This window comes from Hemibagrus wyckioides, linkage group LG03 (genome assembly GCF_019097595.1).
Source record: "Hemibagrus wyckioides isolate EC202008001 linkage group LG03, SWU_Hwy_1.0, whole genome shotgun sequence".
NCBI classification, from domain to species: Eukaryota; Metazoa; Chordata; class Actinopteri; order Siluriformes; family Bagridae; genus Hemibagrus; species Hemibagrus wyckioides.
In genome coordinates, this window is record NC_080712.1 from 29,893,607 (window position 1) to 29,908,165 (window position 14,559).

Sequence of the window (14,559 nt, forward strand, 5' to 3'; positions counted from 1 at the left end):
GAGATGTTTGTGAATGTAGTTTTGTGCACTTTTCAAAACACGCACAAAAATATCTCCTTCACAAAGATTCTCATGCTTGCTTTCTTAGTAAATAAACTTAAATAATGTGGAAATTTTTGAAGTAGCTCAGGAAGCTTTAGGAGTTTTTGAATCATGTTTCCTGGATGAGCCTAATTATTTTATTTTTAGTTTTACAAGAAAAAGAGGTCTCTAGGTACAAAATGGTTAAGAACCCCCCGGTTTAGACATCTGACTCATTTCCGTGATCTGAGATGATGATGACGATGACGATGATCAATCCCGCTTAGCTCCGCTCCTTCACTATCCGCTAATGCAGGACCAAACTGTCTCTTTTTTTTTGCCCATGGCGCTCACAGGCTTATTCGATTTTTGGTCTAATCACTGACTGAGGTACAGCTAAAGTGAAAATGTCCATCAGAGACGCTGTTCAGTGGGTGATGATTGTATTCTCCCTCTTTATCATTTCATCTTCTCTTCCTACACAAACCCTTTTTGGAGCAGCAGAATACACTGTTACTATCTTTCTGTTCTGTCTCTTTTTTCTGTCTCTTTCTGTGTTATTCTTCATCTATTTTTCTGTCTTTCTCTTTTTTTATTTTGTCTGTATATATATATTTTTCTTGTTTTTTTCTCTACTGATTTTTCCAAATCTTTTGTTCCATGTCTCTTTTTTCTGTCTCTCTCTGTCTTTCCCTCACTGTCTCTCTTTATGTTTCGCTCACTGTCTCTGTGTATCCCTACTCTCTCTCTCTCTCTCTCTCTCTCTGTACCCCCCCTCTCTCTATCCCTCACTGTCTCTCCCAGTGTATCCCCACTGTCTCTCTTGCTGTATCCCTCACTGTCTTTCTCAGTGTATCCCCACTATCTCTCTTGGTGTATCCCTCACTATTGTTTATCCCTCACTGTCTTTCTCGGTGTGTCCCCCATTGTCTCTATCTCTCTGTATCCCTCACTGTCTCTCTCTGTACTTCTTACTGTTTCTCTCTGTGTATATCTCACTGTCTCTCTTGGTGTATTCCTCACTGTCTCTCTCTATGTATCCCTTACTGTCTCTCTCTATATATCTCTAACTGTCTCTCCCGGTGTATCCCTCACTGTGTCTCTTGGTGTATCCCTCACTGTCTCTCTCTGTATCCCTCACTGTCTCTCTCAAGGGTTTATCCCTCACTGTTTCTCTGATGTGTATTTCTCACTGTCTCTCTCGGTGTATCTCTCCCTGTATTCCACCCTGTCTCTCTCAGTGTATCCCTCACTTCCTCTCAGTGTATCCCTCAGTGTCTCCCTGTTTGTGTATCCCTCTCTGTCTCTCTCTGTTTTGCTTGCTGTCTTTTGGTGTATTACTCACTATCTCTCTCTATGTATCCCTCACTTTCTCTCTGTGTATCCCTCACTCTCTGTCACAGTCTCTCTCTGTCTTGCTTGCTATCTCTCAGTGTATCACTCACTGTCTCTCTCTATGTATCTCTCACTGTATCTCTTGGTGTATCCCTCTTCCCTCTCTCTCTCTCTCTCTCTCTCTCTCTCTGTACTCCGTACTGTCTCTATCTCTGTATCCTCACTGTCTATCTTGGTGTATCCTTCATTGTCTCTCTCAGTATATTTTTCATTGTCTCTCCCACTTTCCTTCTCCCACGCTGTTTATCAATTCATGTTGCTGTGGCATGTTTATCTCACCTCTTTTTACTGTTACATTATTTGATTCTGTTAAACAGGTGGTCTAATTCTACTGACTAATTAAAGTGAATTATAATACCAGTCACTTGAACATTCAGTCGCAACTCAATATTCTCTCTCTCTCTCTCTCTCTCTCTCTCTCTCTCTCTCTCTCTCTCTCTCCCCCCCTCTCTGTGAGTAAGTACACTCCTTCTCCTGCTGGAGTGATTAAAGTCTGGACAACTGGCAAGCTGATTGCGCTTTAAAGAACGTCCCTTTGCTTTTGAGATATTTGCAGATAGGAGATTACACCGGCTTGAGGGCTACATGGAGTGTTAAATCCAACTCTGGGACTGAAATAGAGTATTGAATGGGATTGAGTGTGCTGGCATCGTGATCAGCTTCTCGCTCTTTCATCAGTAAATTAGAGAAAAGTTAATGGCCTAGCCGTTCATCTTTTCAAGCTCTCAGAGCACCTCTTACCTCCCTCGCACACACCTACATTTCCCATCTGCCCTAGCCATATATTTCAGATCAGATGGAGGTCTTTTCAAGCTCTTCAACATTAAAAAAAAAAAAAAAAAACACTGATACTGAGACTGAAAACATAAAACGCAGAAGTGTTTTAGTGTGCAACAAAAAATCGAGCGTGTCGAAACAAAGAAAGAATGAAAGTGTAGTGAGACGCTGATTTTTTATTTCTTTTTTTGTCACATGTAACTAATTCGGATCCTAATTAGTCAGTAATTTAATGCATTTACGTTAGAAATTACAGAAATTAATTCATCAAAATGTGTCTGTGTTCATGTGGAATAGCTGGCTAAGAAACCAAATTGTTTATTTTCAAATATTAAAGTAAAATTTCAAATATTAATGAAAACTAATCTGTTATTTTTTGTTATTTTATTTTTCTCCTATAATTTGTATTTCACTGTCCTTTTTTTTTTAAACAGCCACTAAATGGCCACATATAACGTTTCTTAGGAATTATGGATTAATGTTTGATTATTGTTTTTTAATTTAATTTTAGAATAAATTTAGATTTATTCTAAAATTTAATTAAATAAGAAAAATATTATTATTATTATTATTATTATTACATTTAATTTATATATTTTTCCATTTATGTATTTTATTCATTTTATTTTATTTATTAACTATTTTCTTTTCTTTTCTTTTTTGAGTAATTGGACTGTAAATTGAATTCCACACTGTATTATTTTTTGCTGGTGCTGCTGAGCTTGTGCTATTCTGGCTTTTCATTTTCCTCCCTGTGTGCGTTCAGCTCTAAACTCGGAAGATTAATGTGTCTCTGGACTTGCCCTTTTTGTCCGGTCCTGACACAACCTCACTCCTCACTATCCTTTTATTTATTTATTTTTTATTAGTATCTCTTTCTCTGACATACACTTCAGACACACACTCCAGACACACACACACACACACACATTGGCCATTATTCATCAGAGTTGCGTAGAAAGGGTTGAATATTTTAATTGGAGCATCTGGAATGATGCACGCTTGAACAGGTCTGCTGTCTGCCATCAGAAATCAGAACGAGCCATGACTTGACTGCATCTGACTGACCTGAACTCTCAGCTGGTGTATCTCCAACGTGTTTGATAAAGAGTCACGTCATGCCAGGGCCTCGTGCTTCTGACTACGATTGGGAAGAATACGCTGAATTTATGCAGTGGATAAATAGAATAAACCAAGGCTATGACAAATGGCTGTACAGTGGAACCTTGGCATATGGCCACACTTTCATATTTTCACATTTCCCTTTCAGAAATTTTGCAAGAAATTTGCACTGGCATACAAAGAATTTTCGACATACGAACGAACCAAACCGAACATCGGCTAAGTTGCATGTACGTCCGGAAGACATTCAAAACTTGTTTGCGTCAGTGGAAAGCCAAGCAAAGCCAACTGATGCGAGTTTACAAATTTGATGATTTTTTTTTCAGTCAGAGAAAGCTGTTTCGAAAGAGTCAACCCACGATACCGACGTTGCCTTCAGCATATGTTCAAAAGCTAGTTGATTTTTCGGGCGTTTTTTTGTTGACAGATTAGTGGCGTGGGTCATCTGTTCTATTTTTAGCCCAAGCTTGGTGGCACGACTTTCTTTGAGGACCCTTGATATGGAATGCTTGGCTTGGGTCAGTTCTTTGTAAGCAGCCATACAGTTTACATACGCTTCATATTGGTCATATTGGTCATATTTTTGGGTGGCTGGAACAGATTCTCTGCATTTACATTATTTCTTATGGGACAATTTGTTTCTCAATAAATTTTTTTGCCTTAAGAAAGAATTAAATTCAGAGGTTCCACTTTATATTGCAACAGTACTGCATATTATATCTCTCAGTAAGATCCTTTTGATTTGATTTGTCTCTTTGAACAGTAAATTCAACAGATTGCATGATAACGTATCTGAAAAATCTGTCACTAAGACATCACAAGCGAGCTTAGCATCAACTTGCTAGCTCAAAGGTAATATCCAGTTATTGCTTAGGCTCATCGAAGATCTGGATAAATAGCGGATATCTGAGGTGAAGCTGTCTACGTAAATCCTACCCAGATACAAGGCTTTGCAAACGAGTAAATAAAGAAGAAATAAATTAGGCATTAAGAAAACTAGCAAACAGGATTTGGAGTTTGGTAAAAGAACAGTCAATTAGAAACACTCTAAACGTAAACGTATTCAGAAAGCTATTCAGTCATTCCTGATCTATAAGGAGGTCGTATTTGCTCGGAGATAACGCGTGAATGAATGAGTCAGTGATGACTTCCAAATCATCACATCTTCTCAAATAACCTTAAATATCTGGCTGTAGGTGGTGACATAATCCAGTTTTTCAGAAAAATGCTGCTTTTTTTGCTCATCTTTCTTCCTACAGTACGCCGTTTTATAAACCCAGATAAAAAAACTCTTTCATGTGCATGAAAAGGTTTTCAAGATAAAAAAAAAAGGACCTTCATCCATATACGGTTCCTATTGAACTGAACATAAGAGCATATTCAAAAGCACATTTCATGTTGCCTCACTAAGTTTTTGCCAGTCTATTTTTATATTATTTTATTTTATTTCATTTATTAATTTATTTTTTTGTTGCTATTCCCCTAAATCACATGACGCCTCCCCTAGGATATTTTACAGTAACACAACAACAAAAAAATGAATTCGATTCCATAGAGTAGAATAAAAACAAGACCTCTACGTTATGTTTTTCCGTACTTTTCACACTTGTGCATCATTAAATTGACTCAGGGTTCATGAAATCTTGTGTGTTTGACATTTTAGGGGTACTTTGATGGTGAACTCGTATGAACGGTTTAAAAATGACATTTTGAAAGTGATGTTTCAAGGAGCGGGTGCTGTCTTTTAGCTTGATTTGTTTAAATAATAATAATAATAATAATAATAATAATAATAAAGAAGATAAGAAATCACAATAAAAATGCAATTTTTTAAAAAAGAAAACCATAATTTTGTAGCATAATTTCTTATCGCCAGCGTTTGTTTAAATGCCAGTGAGAGTAAGTAAGAAATAATAAGTGTGATGCAGCCTGACAGGAAGTGGAGCATTAACCCCAAAGTTCATTACTGTCCAATCAAAATTATCTGCTGTTTTTTATTTTTTATTATTTCTTTCATAGCACAGCAATTTTCCAACGATTACATTTCTTTTATTTTATCTTTTCTTTTATTATAAAGGACTGTATTTTTTCAAACTCTTTATACTTTCGTTTAATGCCAAGTTCCTGTTCCTAAATCTCAGCTTGACATGTTAGCGAAAAAAGAACTCTTCTGACCAATCATAAGAATCAGAATCCATGAGCACTATTCTATAAACAATACATTACGTTTATGTGCTTAGCCTCACGCTTGAGAACGTTATTAACAGGTTTTGACACATTAACATGGCTTCTGGCTATTTTAAAAACCATAATAAAAGAAATAAAAGGATGAAAGCCAGGTGTTTTAGTGTATGTGATGTAACATGACATGATACATAAGACTCATAAGACTCGCAGCAGCTTGCCGAATTAAAAAAAGAAGGAAAATTGAAACCCGATTCATGATTCATTCACAAACTCTGGGTCATTCTGAATCCCTGGAGGATTACATTTTTTTTTTTTTTTCATTCGACACCGAAAAGTGCTTTTCTCAAAACGTGTACCACTGAGCCTCCACACTTAATCTCTTTAGAATGAAGTAGATTTATTTACAGTCATGTATGCATGCGTGTGGGAAGACAGAGAAACCTCGTCGAGTTGTGTATCAAAAAACAGCCTTCTCTACATAAACCTCTCGTACTCGTGTCATCTTCCAGCTCCTCCAGCCTTGAAGCTCTCAGTCAACGAGACCTACGTGGTGGACCCAGGCCAGGATGTCACCATGTCGTGTGAGGTCACAGCAGGTTTCCCAACACCTACAGTGACCTGGGCGCGATTCCCTGCCCCCTTGCCACGTCGTGCCATCCTCCGCGGTGGTTCTTTAACGCTGCGCTCCGTCATTCCAGCTGACTCGGGGTTCTACAACTGCACTGCTGTCAACAATGTGGGCAACCCAGCCAGGAGAAACGTCAACCTTGTTGTTAGAAGTATGTGTCTATTAAACTATTTATATTTATAATCTGTATATTTTGCTGTCCTGGATTTCCAAATGTATGAAGATTAGTCAATGTTGCAATTCTGTAACTCGGGGATATTCCATGTAGATCAGGGTTATTTAGGTTAGGGTATTGTGCGGTCTGGCTATCTTTACTCTCACACAGTTAGGTATGAAGCAGCCTTTACTTTCCGGCAGGAGTGGGCAGGTAGGACTTTCTGCTGGAGATTTCAGTCCTACCTCCATCCCATTTTTAACATACTTTCAGATGTGGCCCTGTTGAAGCATCCTGTTTTAAAAGACCACAGATTCTTGGACTGTAGATGGTCCTTGTCGATATTTATACTCTATATTTTGCTGTCCTGGATTTCCAAATGTATTAAGGTTAGTCCATGTTGCAATCCTGTAACTCTGGTGTATAGCATGTAGATCAGGGGTATTAAGCTGAATTTCCAGGTCCAGTTTACGAAGACTGGGATAGCAACAGTTACCTTTTAATCGCTTCATAGTACCATTTGACAAAGAACTTCCAAAATGATGAGATTTCTATACTGCTATGTAAAATAAATGCATGTGATGGGATAAACTGTAACAAAGTATCTGGTACAGAATCTAATCTGCTTCCTGTTTGGAAAAGTCTAGACGCTAGAACTTAATCCCTGCTCTAGATCCTACACAGTGCTATGTTTGCCAATTTGGAACTGTTGGAAACTTGTCCTCTTCCTTTCACCCACCTGGCTTTTCTCTTCTCCTGTCCTTTCCTCAACTCCACCCAGCAATGAAAAACCTGACGTTCCAGATCACGCCTGATTCGAACAAGGACAGTGAGAGCATCCAGATGGGTCGTGACCTCAAGCTGTCGTGCCACGTGGATGCTCAGCCTCAGGATAAGGTCAACTACACCTGGTACAAGAACGCTGCCCCTGTGAACCCGTCAGACAGCCTCATTGTGCTGCGCAGTGACCCGGACATGCCCCCTGGCACCAGCAGCCTGGAGATCGTGGACATGAAGTTCCGAGATCAAGCCACCTACAGCTGCGTAGCCAACTTCCCCGGCAGTAATGTTCCCGAACTCCGAGTGGACATCAATATCACACAAAGCAGCGGTGAGCAGACATTTTTATCTCCTTCTACTTTTCTTTTCTTTCTTCAGTAATGTTTTATTCATAGTAACTATAGCATTTTATATAAGTGGAATTTATAGAGACAGTCTTTAGAAACAACCACGTCAGAAACCATCTGTGACAAAAAAAAAAAAAAAAATATTGTTGAAAACTAGTCGTAGATTTTTTGGCTTTTCTTCTCAAATGCTTAATAAACATAAACAATGATCAAAAACCTGCTAAAAAATGTCTATCACATGCCAATAAAGTGTAGTTGTTACCTCAACAACATCAGCCAATTATCTTCCACCAGGCATTCAACACGGATAAATTGAGCTTTACAAAGCTTACAAAAAATGTATAAGATTTGGTTTCCTTTGTGCTTTGTGTAGCTGAGGACTGAATGTGCTTCTGAGTGTGCTAATTGGGGAAAAGTGCTTGGACCCCACTGCTCACTTTTTACTACTCTAGATTCAGATCCTGATTTTTTTTTCATGGTTACACAAAATCTGTTGCCTTAATCTCCTTATCTACCTACGTCAAGCAGACTAATAATGATCGGCAAAGCTCATTAAAGATCTCCTATTACCAGTAGACCAAAGATGACCAATGGATGACCAATGGATTAAAGAACATTCTAGACATTCCTGGTCTGCATGCATGTTGAAGTTGGTGGATTCGGTGTGTACAGATTGTATCTAGTACATCAGTTCAGGTAGCCGGTCATCTTTTGTGCACGGGTGGGCGGTCCGGCTATCTTTACGCTCACGCAAGTCAGGTATGAAGCAGCCTTTACTTTCCGGCAGGAGTGGGCAGACAGGATGGATTGGTCAAACTTTCTGCTAGAGTTTCCTTTTTAGACACACTTTTAGACAGACTTTGGCACCGGTGAAGCATCTTGACAGAATTTTGGTAGTCCATCCAAACCTCAGTTTCAGGCAAACCTATATCAAAATCGAACACTGGCTAATTTATCAATTGGTTCTGAATGTTTTTAATAATGGATTATATTCAAATTCAAATCAAAATGAAGATTTTCTTTCATCCCTGTCAGAATGAGCAGACTGGCTGTGTACACCTCTCGTGATTTGTTGCCGCTTATACTACACGAGCATTGCCAAAACCCCTCCAGGTAAATGGAATCCTATTTTAAATGACTGCATCTTAAGATGGGAATATTGGACCGTAGATGATGCTGAAGTGAGAGCCAAACTCTTGTCAAATTCAGCTTTTGGGCTTTCCTTTGTAGACGTCCATGCCATAAAAAAAGAAAGCAGAAAAAAGCGGTCTCTAGTCACCAATTGGTCTTTCCCTTGGGAAACAGTTGTGCATGCTGGGATTCCCTGTGCAGCCTGTGTAATCTCCTGTTCTCTCTTCTTAGGAAGGACCTTTGGCTCACTTTCTTTGTTCTTACTCCTTTCAAAACTTTTGACCTTCTGTGGGTGTTACAGTGGCTTTTTTTTGGCTCTACTCCCTACCATGATCAATCTCCTCTACTCTCTCTCTCTCTCTCTCTCTCTCTCTCTCTCAGACACACACACAGTAATCTTCTCTCTCCTCAATTCATGCCACATGCTTAAATCTCCTTTCCAGACCAGAGTTTTAGTAATAGAATTGCTTCTGCTAAATTCTTTATTTCAGATCATTCTTTCTATCTCTCTTTCCTTCATTTTTTTTAATTTACTCTCAACATTGATTCAACATGCTACCTAAAACTAAATTGCCACTCACACATCTCTGATGTTTGATGCCAGATAATTGCTTGACTTTGGCTGCATTTCAAAGCACATCTTGTTTCCCATTCAAAAGCCTATACATGCGTTAAAACATTACAGGCACCAGGTTACGTAAAATAACAAACAAATGTGTTTTTTTTTTCCTCATTTTCACTAAAGATAGAATAGAGTTGCCTTTTCACATCACTTAATTAGAAAATGAAATCGAATGCTTAACATTCACCAAGCTACCTTGAGAGAGACACAAAGAGAAAGAAACGCACCGCATACATAATACATTTCAGGAGTGTCTATAAATAAGCATTTGCATGTGAAGACACTTTACTTTATGCATTTGTGCTTTGATGAAGAAAAAAATCGAATTTTTGTTTTAAAGGTTAGGGTTATTAAAATCTCTCTGAAATGAGTCACGCAGTTTCTGTATTGAGGATATCGCTGAGGACTAGTTAATGAAAAGTGTAGATAAAGGGCTCTATTTATTTTCATTTATTTCTAATTACGTTACAGTTGGTTTTACAAACAGGGCTTGGATGCATTCTGCCTTTTGGATCGTGATAGCATTTTAGAATTTAGAAAGTTTTATCTGATATTTAGTGCTGTAGATCTAAGTAAAAAAAGAAGAATGTGAGGAAAGTTCATCATATTTAGGATAGAGTCGAGTCCCAATTAAGATGAAAAAAATTCCTTTGTGCAGTTCATAAAAAAAACCCCAAGGATTTACCTTAACCCCCCCGCGCTTCCAATCCCCCATCCAATAAATAAACAAATAAATAAATGAAATGAAATATTTTTATTTCTATATAATTTAAGATTTATGGTGGGGTTTTGCCTGGTTGTGGGGAAAACCTTGCCGTATATTCTATATTATATTATATACAATTTTATAAAAATTGTATATTATATAAAATTATATACAGTGTCTCATCAGCTTTCATCACACAGGGTTAGAAGTAAATTCTTTGCAAAACTGAAATGAAAAAAATGATCTTTTTCATGCACTCATTCTGAGTCTAGATATTGCCCATTTTTATATTTATAGCTCTCATTATTCCTCCTTTTTTTTTAGTAATTCCTCCAGTCCTGTCCATACCTGTCGGAGGAAGTGTGGTCAACGCGAGCGAAGGTGGGAACACAGAGCTGGTGTGCCTGGTTGAGGGGAAACCCCGCCCCCCAGTGCTCTGGTCCCGGGCCAACAAAGATGTGCCCATGCCGTCGGGCGAGTGGGTGACGGAAACGCGTGACGGACGCCTGCGCCTCACCAACGTCACACGAGACATGGCAGGTGCTTATAGATGCCAAACGGCTCCATACAACGGCCTCAACATCAAACGCAGGCTGGCGCAGGTGCAGCTCAATGTGGAGTGTGAGTACTCGTCCACCTACAATCACATCTCCATAGAGAAACGTCACGTCCGTAATACCCTCAGCTAACACCCACCTTTCTCCACTCACACTGGATTTTCAAGCTTTTATCATTTGGCTAAAATCATTGCTTACCCTGATTTCCACAGAGCTATTACACAAATTGATGACAAGATATAAAGCGCCATTAAAAAAAACCCACAGCGATGAAGATTCCAGAGTTTTTTCACAATAAATGCTGTGATTAGATCTGGTTTGATGAAGCTTGTTCTAAAGTGCTGTTAATCTGGGCTTTGACGCGGCGCTTTGAGTGAGTTCCCTTGGGACATGTCCAACAACCTCACACACACACACACACCGATACACACAAACAACATATTCCATTAAAACACTCCTAACAGATGCCTATTATCATTGTATTTAAATGCGGCTTTTTGGAAGCGGCTCATGCGTTAATGCATTTACGCTTTCAATAATGCGTCCATTATGACGCCTGCCGAAAGTGTGTTTCCTAAGAGCTCAAGCTAAAGAGGCTCAGAGTTCATTAGCGTCAAGGATAACTCAGTATCATTCAATGCTCTTCAGTCCTTTTCTCACGAGGCCATTAGCCCAGAGCGATGTACTGCGCCTTAATAATGTAGGTTATGTATTGAACTTGTTCTTGCAGAACTGATCCCTTGTGAGCATTATGCACAAGTAGGAACACAGACAAAAGGGTTCGGGGATAAATTTGGAAGACTCCCAGGTAGACTAGAGCTGCGTAAATACACTTCATTGTAGATTGAAGAGACGTCTGCATGCATAATAGTTAAATACATGTTCCAAATGATGTACTATACAGTATACTATGCACTCTAGTGTCTATGTACTATGCACTCTAGTGTCTATACTATGTACTCTAGTGTCTAGTGGATGATTTGTAGAAGACACAACAGATATTTGTAAGACGTCTGGTACACTGGAGTGCCGTCGGCCATCTTGGAATTTGTTTCTCATTTGGCGTCATCTCATTTGGTAGTAGTGAATGACTATAGATGAATGGCTCTATTTATTTTCGTTTATTTCAAATTATGTTCAAATTTGTTTTACAAACAGGGCTTGGATGCCTTCTGCCTTATTGATCACAAGAACATTTAATAATTTCACATAAAATTTAGGACAAAACTTGACTTATACATCAAATCTGATATGTAGAGACCTAAGTTTTTTTTTTTTAAAAAAAAGATTGTTCAACAGATTTTAAACCTAAAAAACCCAAGGATTTACCTTTAAGCCCAAAAAACCCCTAAACAAAACAATAAATTTGTGTTGTGAATCTTATATTATCCAGACCTACACACTAGTCCTGGAACTACTCTCATAATGCTTCGACACAAATGTAGCCCCGCCCCTTTTCTGCATTGTAAGCAAAGCTGTGATCTTCGAGTGCATGAAGTGTTCAATATTCCACTTGAAGTGTGATTTGGGACAAGACTCTAATCTCACATATGAGTCTTCAGATATGAGCATGAGCTTCTGTATTGCAGTGTGTAAATTTTACACCTAAGAGCACACATGCACATTTGTATACACACACACACACACCTTTCCAATCCAATCCTGTTCATTCTATTGATTATTCCAGCCTGGTCCTGTTGCAAGCACTTTTTTCCTGTAAAGTGTCAACGTGAACAATGTTGTACTCTATACAGTCAGAGTTAAATTTAATCGAATTGAACTCATTTGATTGTGCTTTTACTCCGCAACAATATCGGCTGCGTACTTCCACTTATCCGCTACGATTACGGGTGACATGCTCCCTCCGTTCTGTTTGCTCTGTTTTGTTCAGAGTGAACAATTCACTAAAATGACTGTCATTTTGTCGCTAGCAGCTCTGTAATTACCACAATCGTCTCCTTTCCGTTAGCTTATCTCCTATCTCGTTTCCCTTTTACCCACACCCTACTTTCTCTCCCTTGTTCTTCCAGTGTAGCTCTCTCTCTCCATCTTCCATCCTCCCTTTTCACCTTTCCTTCCTTGGTTGGCTGTTGATCATTTTGACATTTTACAAACCAGGACGTAAAAAACGACATATAGAATTACACAATCGATCCATGGAACACTTCTAAGTAAAAACAAATCTGGGGTTATAAGCTCTGCCCCCAAACCAGCCCACAATCATATAAGAATTCTGTCTGTGTTTTTCTGCAATGTCTTTCTTGCTGTTAAATATTTTCATTCACTATTCAATTATGACATTTCACAGGAATCAAAATGTTTATCTGTATTCAGTTTATCGCCGTCAGAGAGAAGCTCCGATCTTATTTCGACTTATTATCTCGACATATTACGTAATTTCTGGTTTAATCTAAGGTCAAAATCCTGTGCAACCAAAATACCGCTCTGTTTTATGCAAACTCCGCCCCAGTTGTGTAACTCATAACTCCTGAATGGTGTTCATGTCCACATGGCTGAGGTCTTAATGCCAATTTGTGCATTTTGGTAATAAATCCTTTACTGTAATGAAGTACCAAACTTGTCCTTGTACTTACTACAGTATATGGAAAGGCACATGTTATACATTTCACATGATGTGTAATGCTAACAGTGGTCCATAAGATCTATAGTATGTAGCATAAATCATTTATAACAGGACACTATTTATATCAGCACACATTGTATCATCATGGTGAAAGAATAGTATAAAGGTAAAAAGATGTACATTTGAACATACCACCAATAAGGGAAACCTATATTTCTGAGAGTATCACATCATGGCTATACAGATACCTAAGGACTCTCATTGGTTTTGAAGGATTTGAAGAACAAGACATCTCTGCCTCTACCGTTCCCTGCAGACTTCCTTCTTTGGCATTGGAGACACTTCCCACAGAGACAGTTGGCTTTACTTCATAATTCCCACTTAATGTTTGCCAGCATGGTGGTACCCACATGGGGTTTTGCCATCTTGTAAATGAGGATCACGTTTACTGGAGAAGCGAGTGTACGAGTTGGCAGTGACGTATCGTGAACCCATGAGAATCAAGGATTATTATTATGTGGAAGAAAGAACATTTTCTGAGTTTCTGAACACGTTTTTAATGAACAGAAGGTTGCAGAATCAATGTATGAGGAGCTTTTCGTCCATCGTAATAAAATGATTATGTACCGTTTGATGACTTGAATTAATCTAAATCGAGTTGTTCGTGAACGGTGGTTATGTTCAGATCTAACAGGCTGTAATTATTCACTAACACAAGCGCAGGGATAATTTGATTATGTACAATTACAGTACAACAGGCAGTATTGAAGGCTTGCTCTTCGAGTTAATCGATCGCCTTCATGCTAATTACACTTCAGTGAAAGGAACAATTCCGCCAGACCCAAAAATCATGCCTCTTAGAACTGTGAGAACGGTGTTTATTTCAGAAGATATGAAAAACGAAGGAATATTTTAAAAACAGAACAGAAAAATAAAACTCTTGAGGAATGGTATCATGGGAAAATAATCAGTGTCGCTGGTGTTATGCAGTCTGATCTGAAATGTTAATAATATGCCATGTTTTCTTTTTAATCATGTTTTATCCATTTATAGTTTCATGTAATATTGTGGAACATCTGCAACTATGAAACCTGTAAATTGTTTTTTTTTTTTCTGTAATTTGTCATGTTAGTAAGAAATCACAAACCCCTTCTTCATGAAGACTTTCCTGTGGTGGAAAACTTTATCTGTGACTGATATAAATCAGCGACACTGAACAAATTATGACACAAATATCAACAATTACACGTTTTTTTTATGTGGTTTATGTGGGATGTCCACCATCCAAATCCCTGTATAATTTGTTTCAAAATAAATACAGTATGGTATTAGAATGGGTGTTTTGCTGGAGCTACTATTAATTTATTAATGCACAGCTTTTGACTTTCAGAATCGCACATTCAACGATTAGTTTCCTTGTAATTCCAAAGTGAAACTTTCGTGTTAATTTCTCTGTAGTTACCGAGTAATTATCTGAGGTGAAAAGAGGAAATGCAGCTCTTCACACTAGGTTTACACCGTTTTTTCACCTTCTTCTCTTCCTCTCTT

At 38.3% G+C, this 14,559-nt stretch overlaps 1 protein-coding gene across 1 annotated transcript in view; it reads left to right on the forward strand.

Annotated features, from left to right (window-relative positions):
- Nucleotides 1-14,559, forward strand: part of LOC131351081 (MAM domain-containing glycosylphosphatidylinositol anchor protein 1) — a 200,064-nt gene that overhangs the window by 120,908 nt on the left and 64,597 nt on the right. The window contains exons 7-9 of the mRNA XM_058386253.1: nucleotides 6,012-6,281; nucleotides 7,066-7,395; nucleotides 10,195-10,491. Coding sequence (XP_058242236.1) covers nucleotides 6,012-6,281; nucleotides 7,066-7,395; nucleotides 10,195-10,491 — 897 coding nt within the window. The remainder of the gene's footprint in view (nucleotides 1-6,011; nucleotides 6,282-7,065; nucleotides 7,396-10,194; nucleotides 10,492-14,559) is intronic.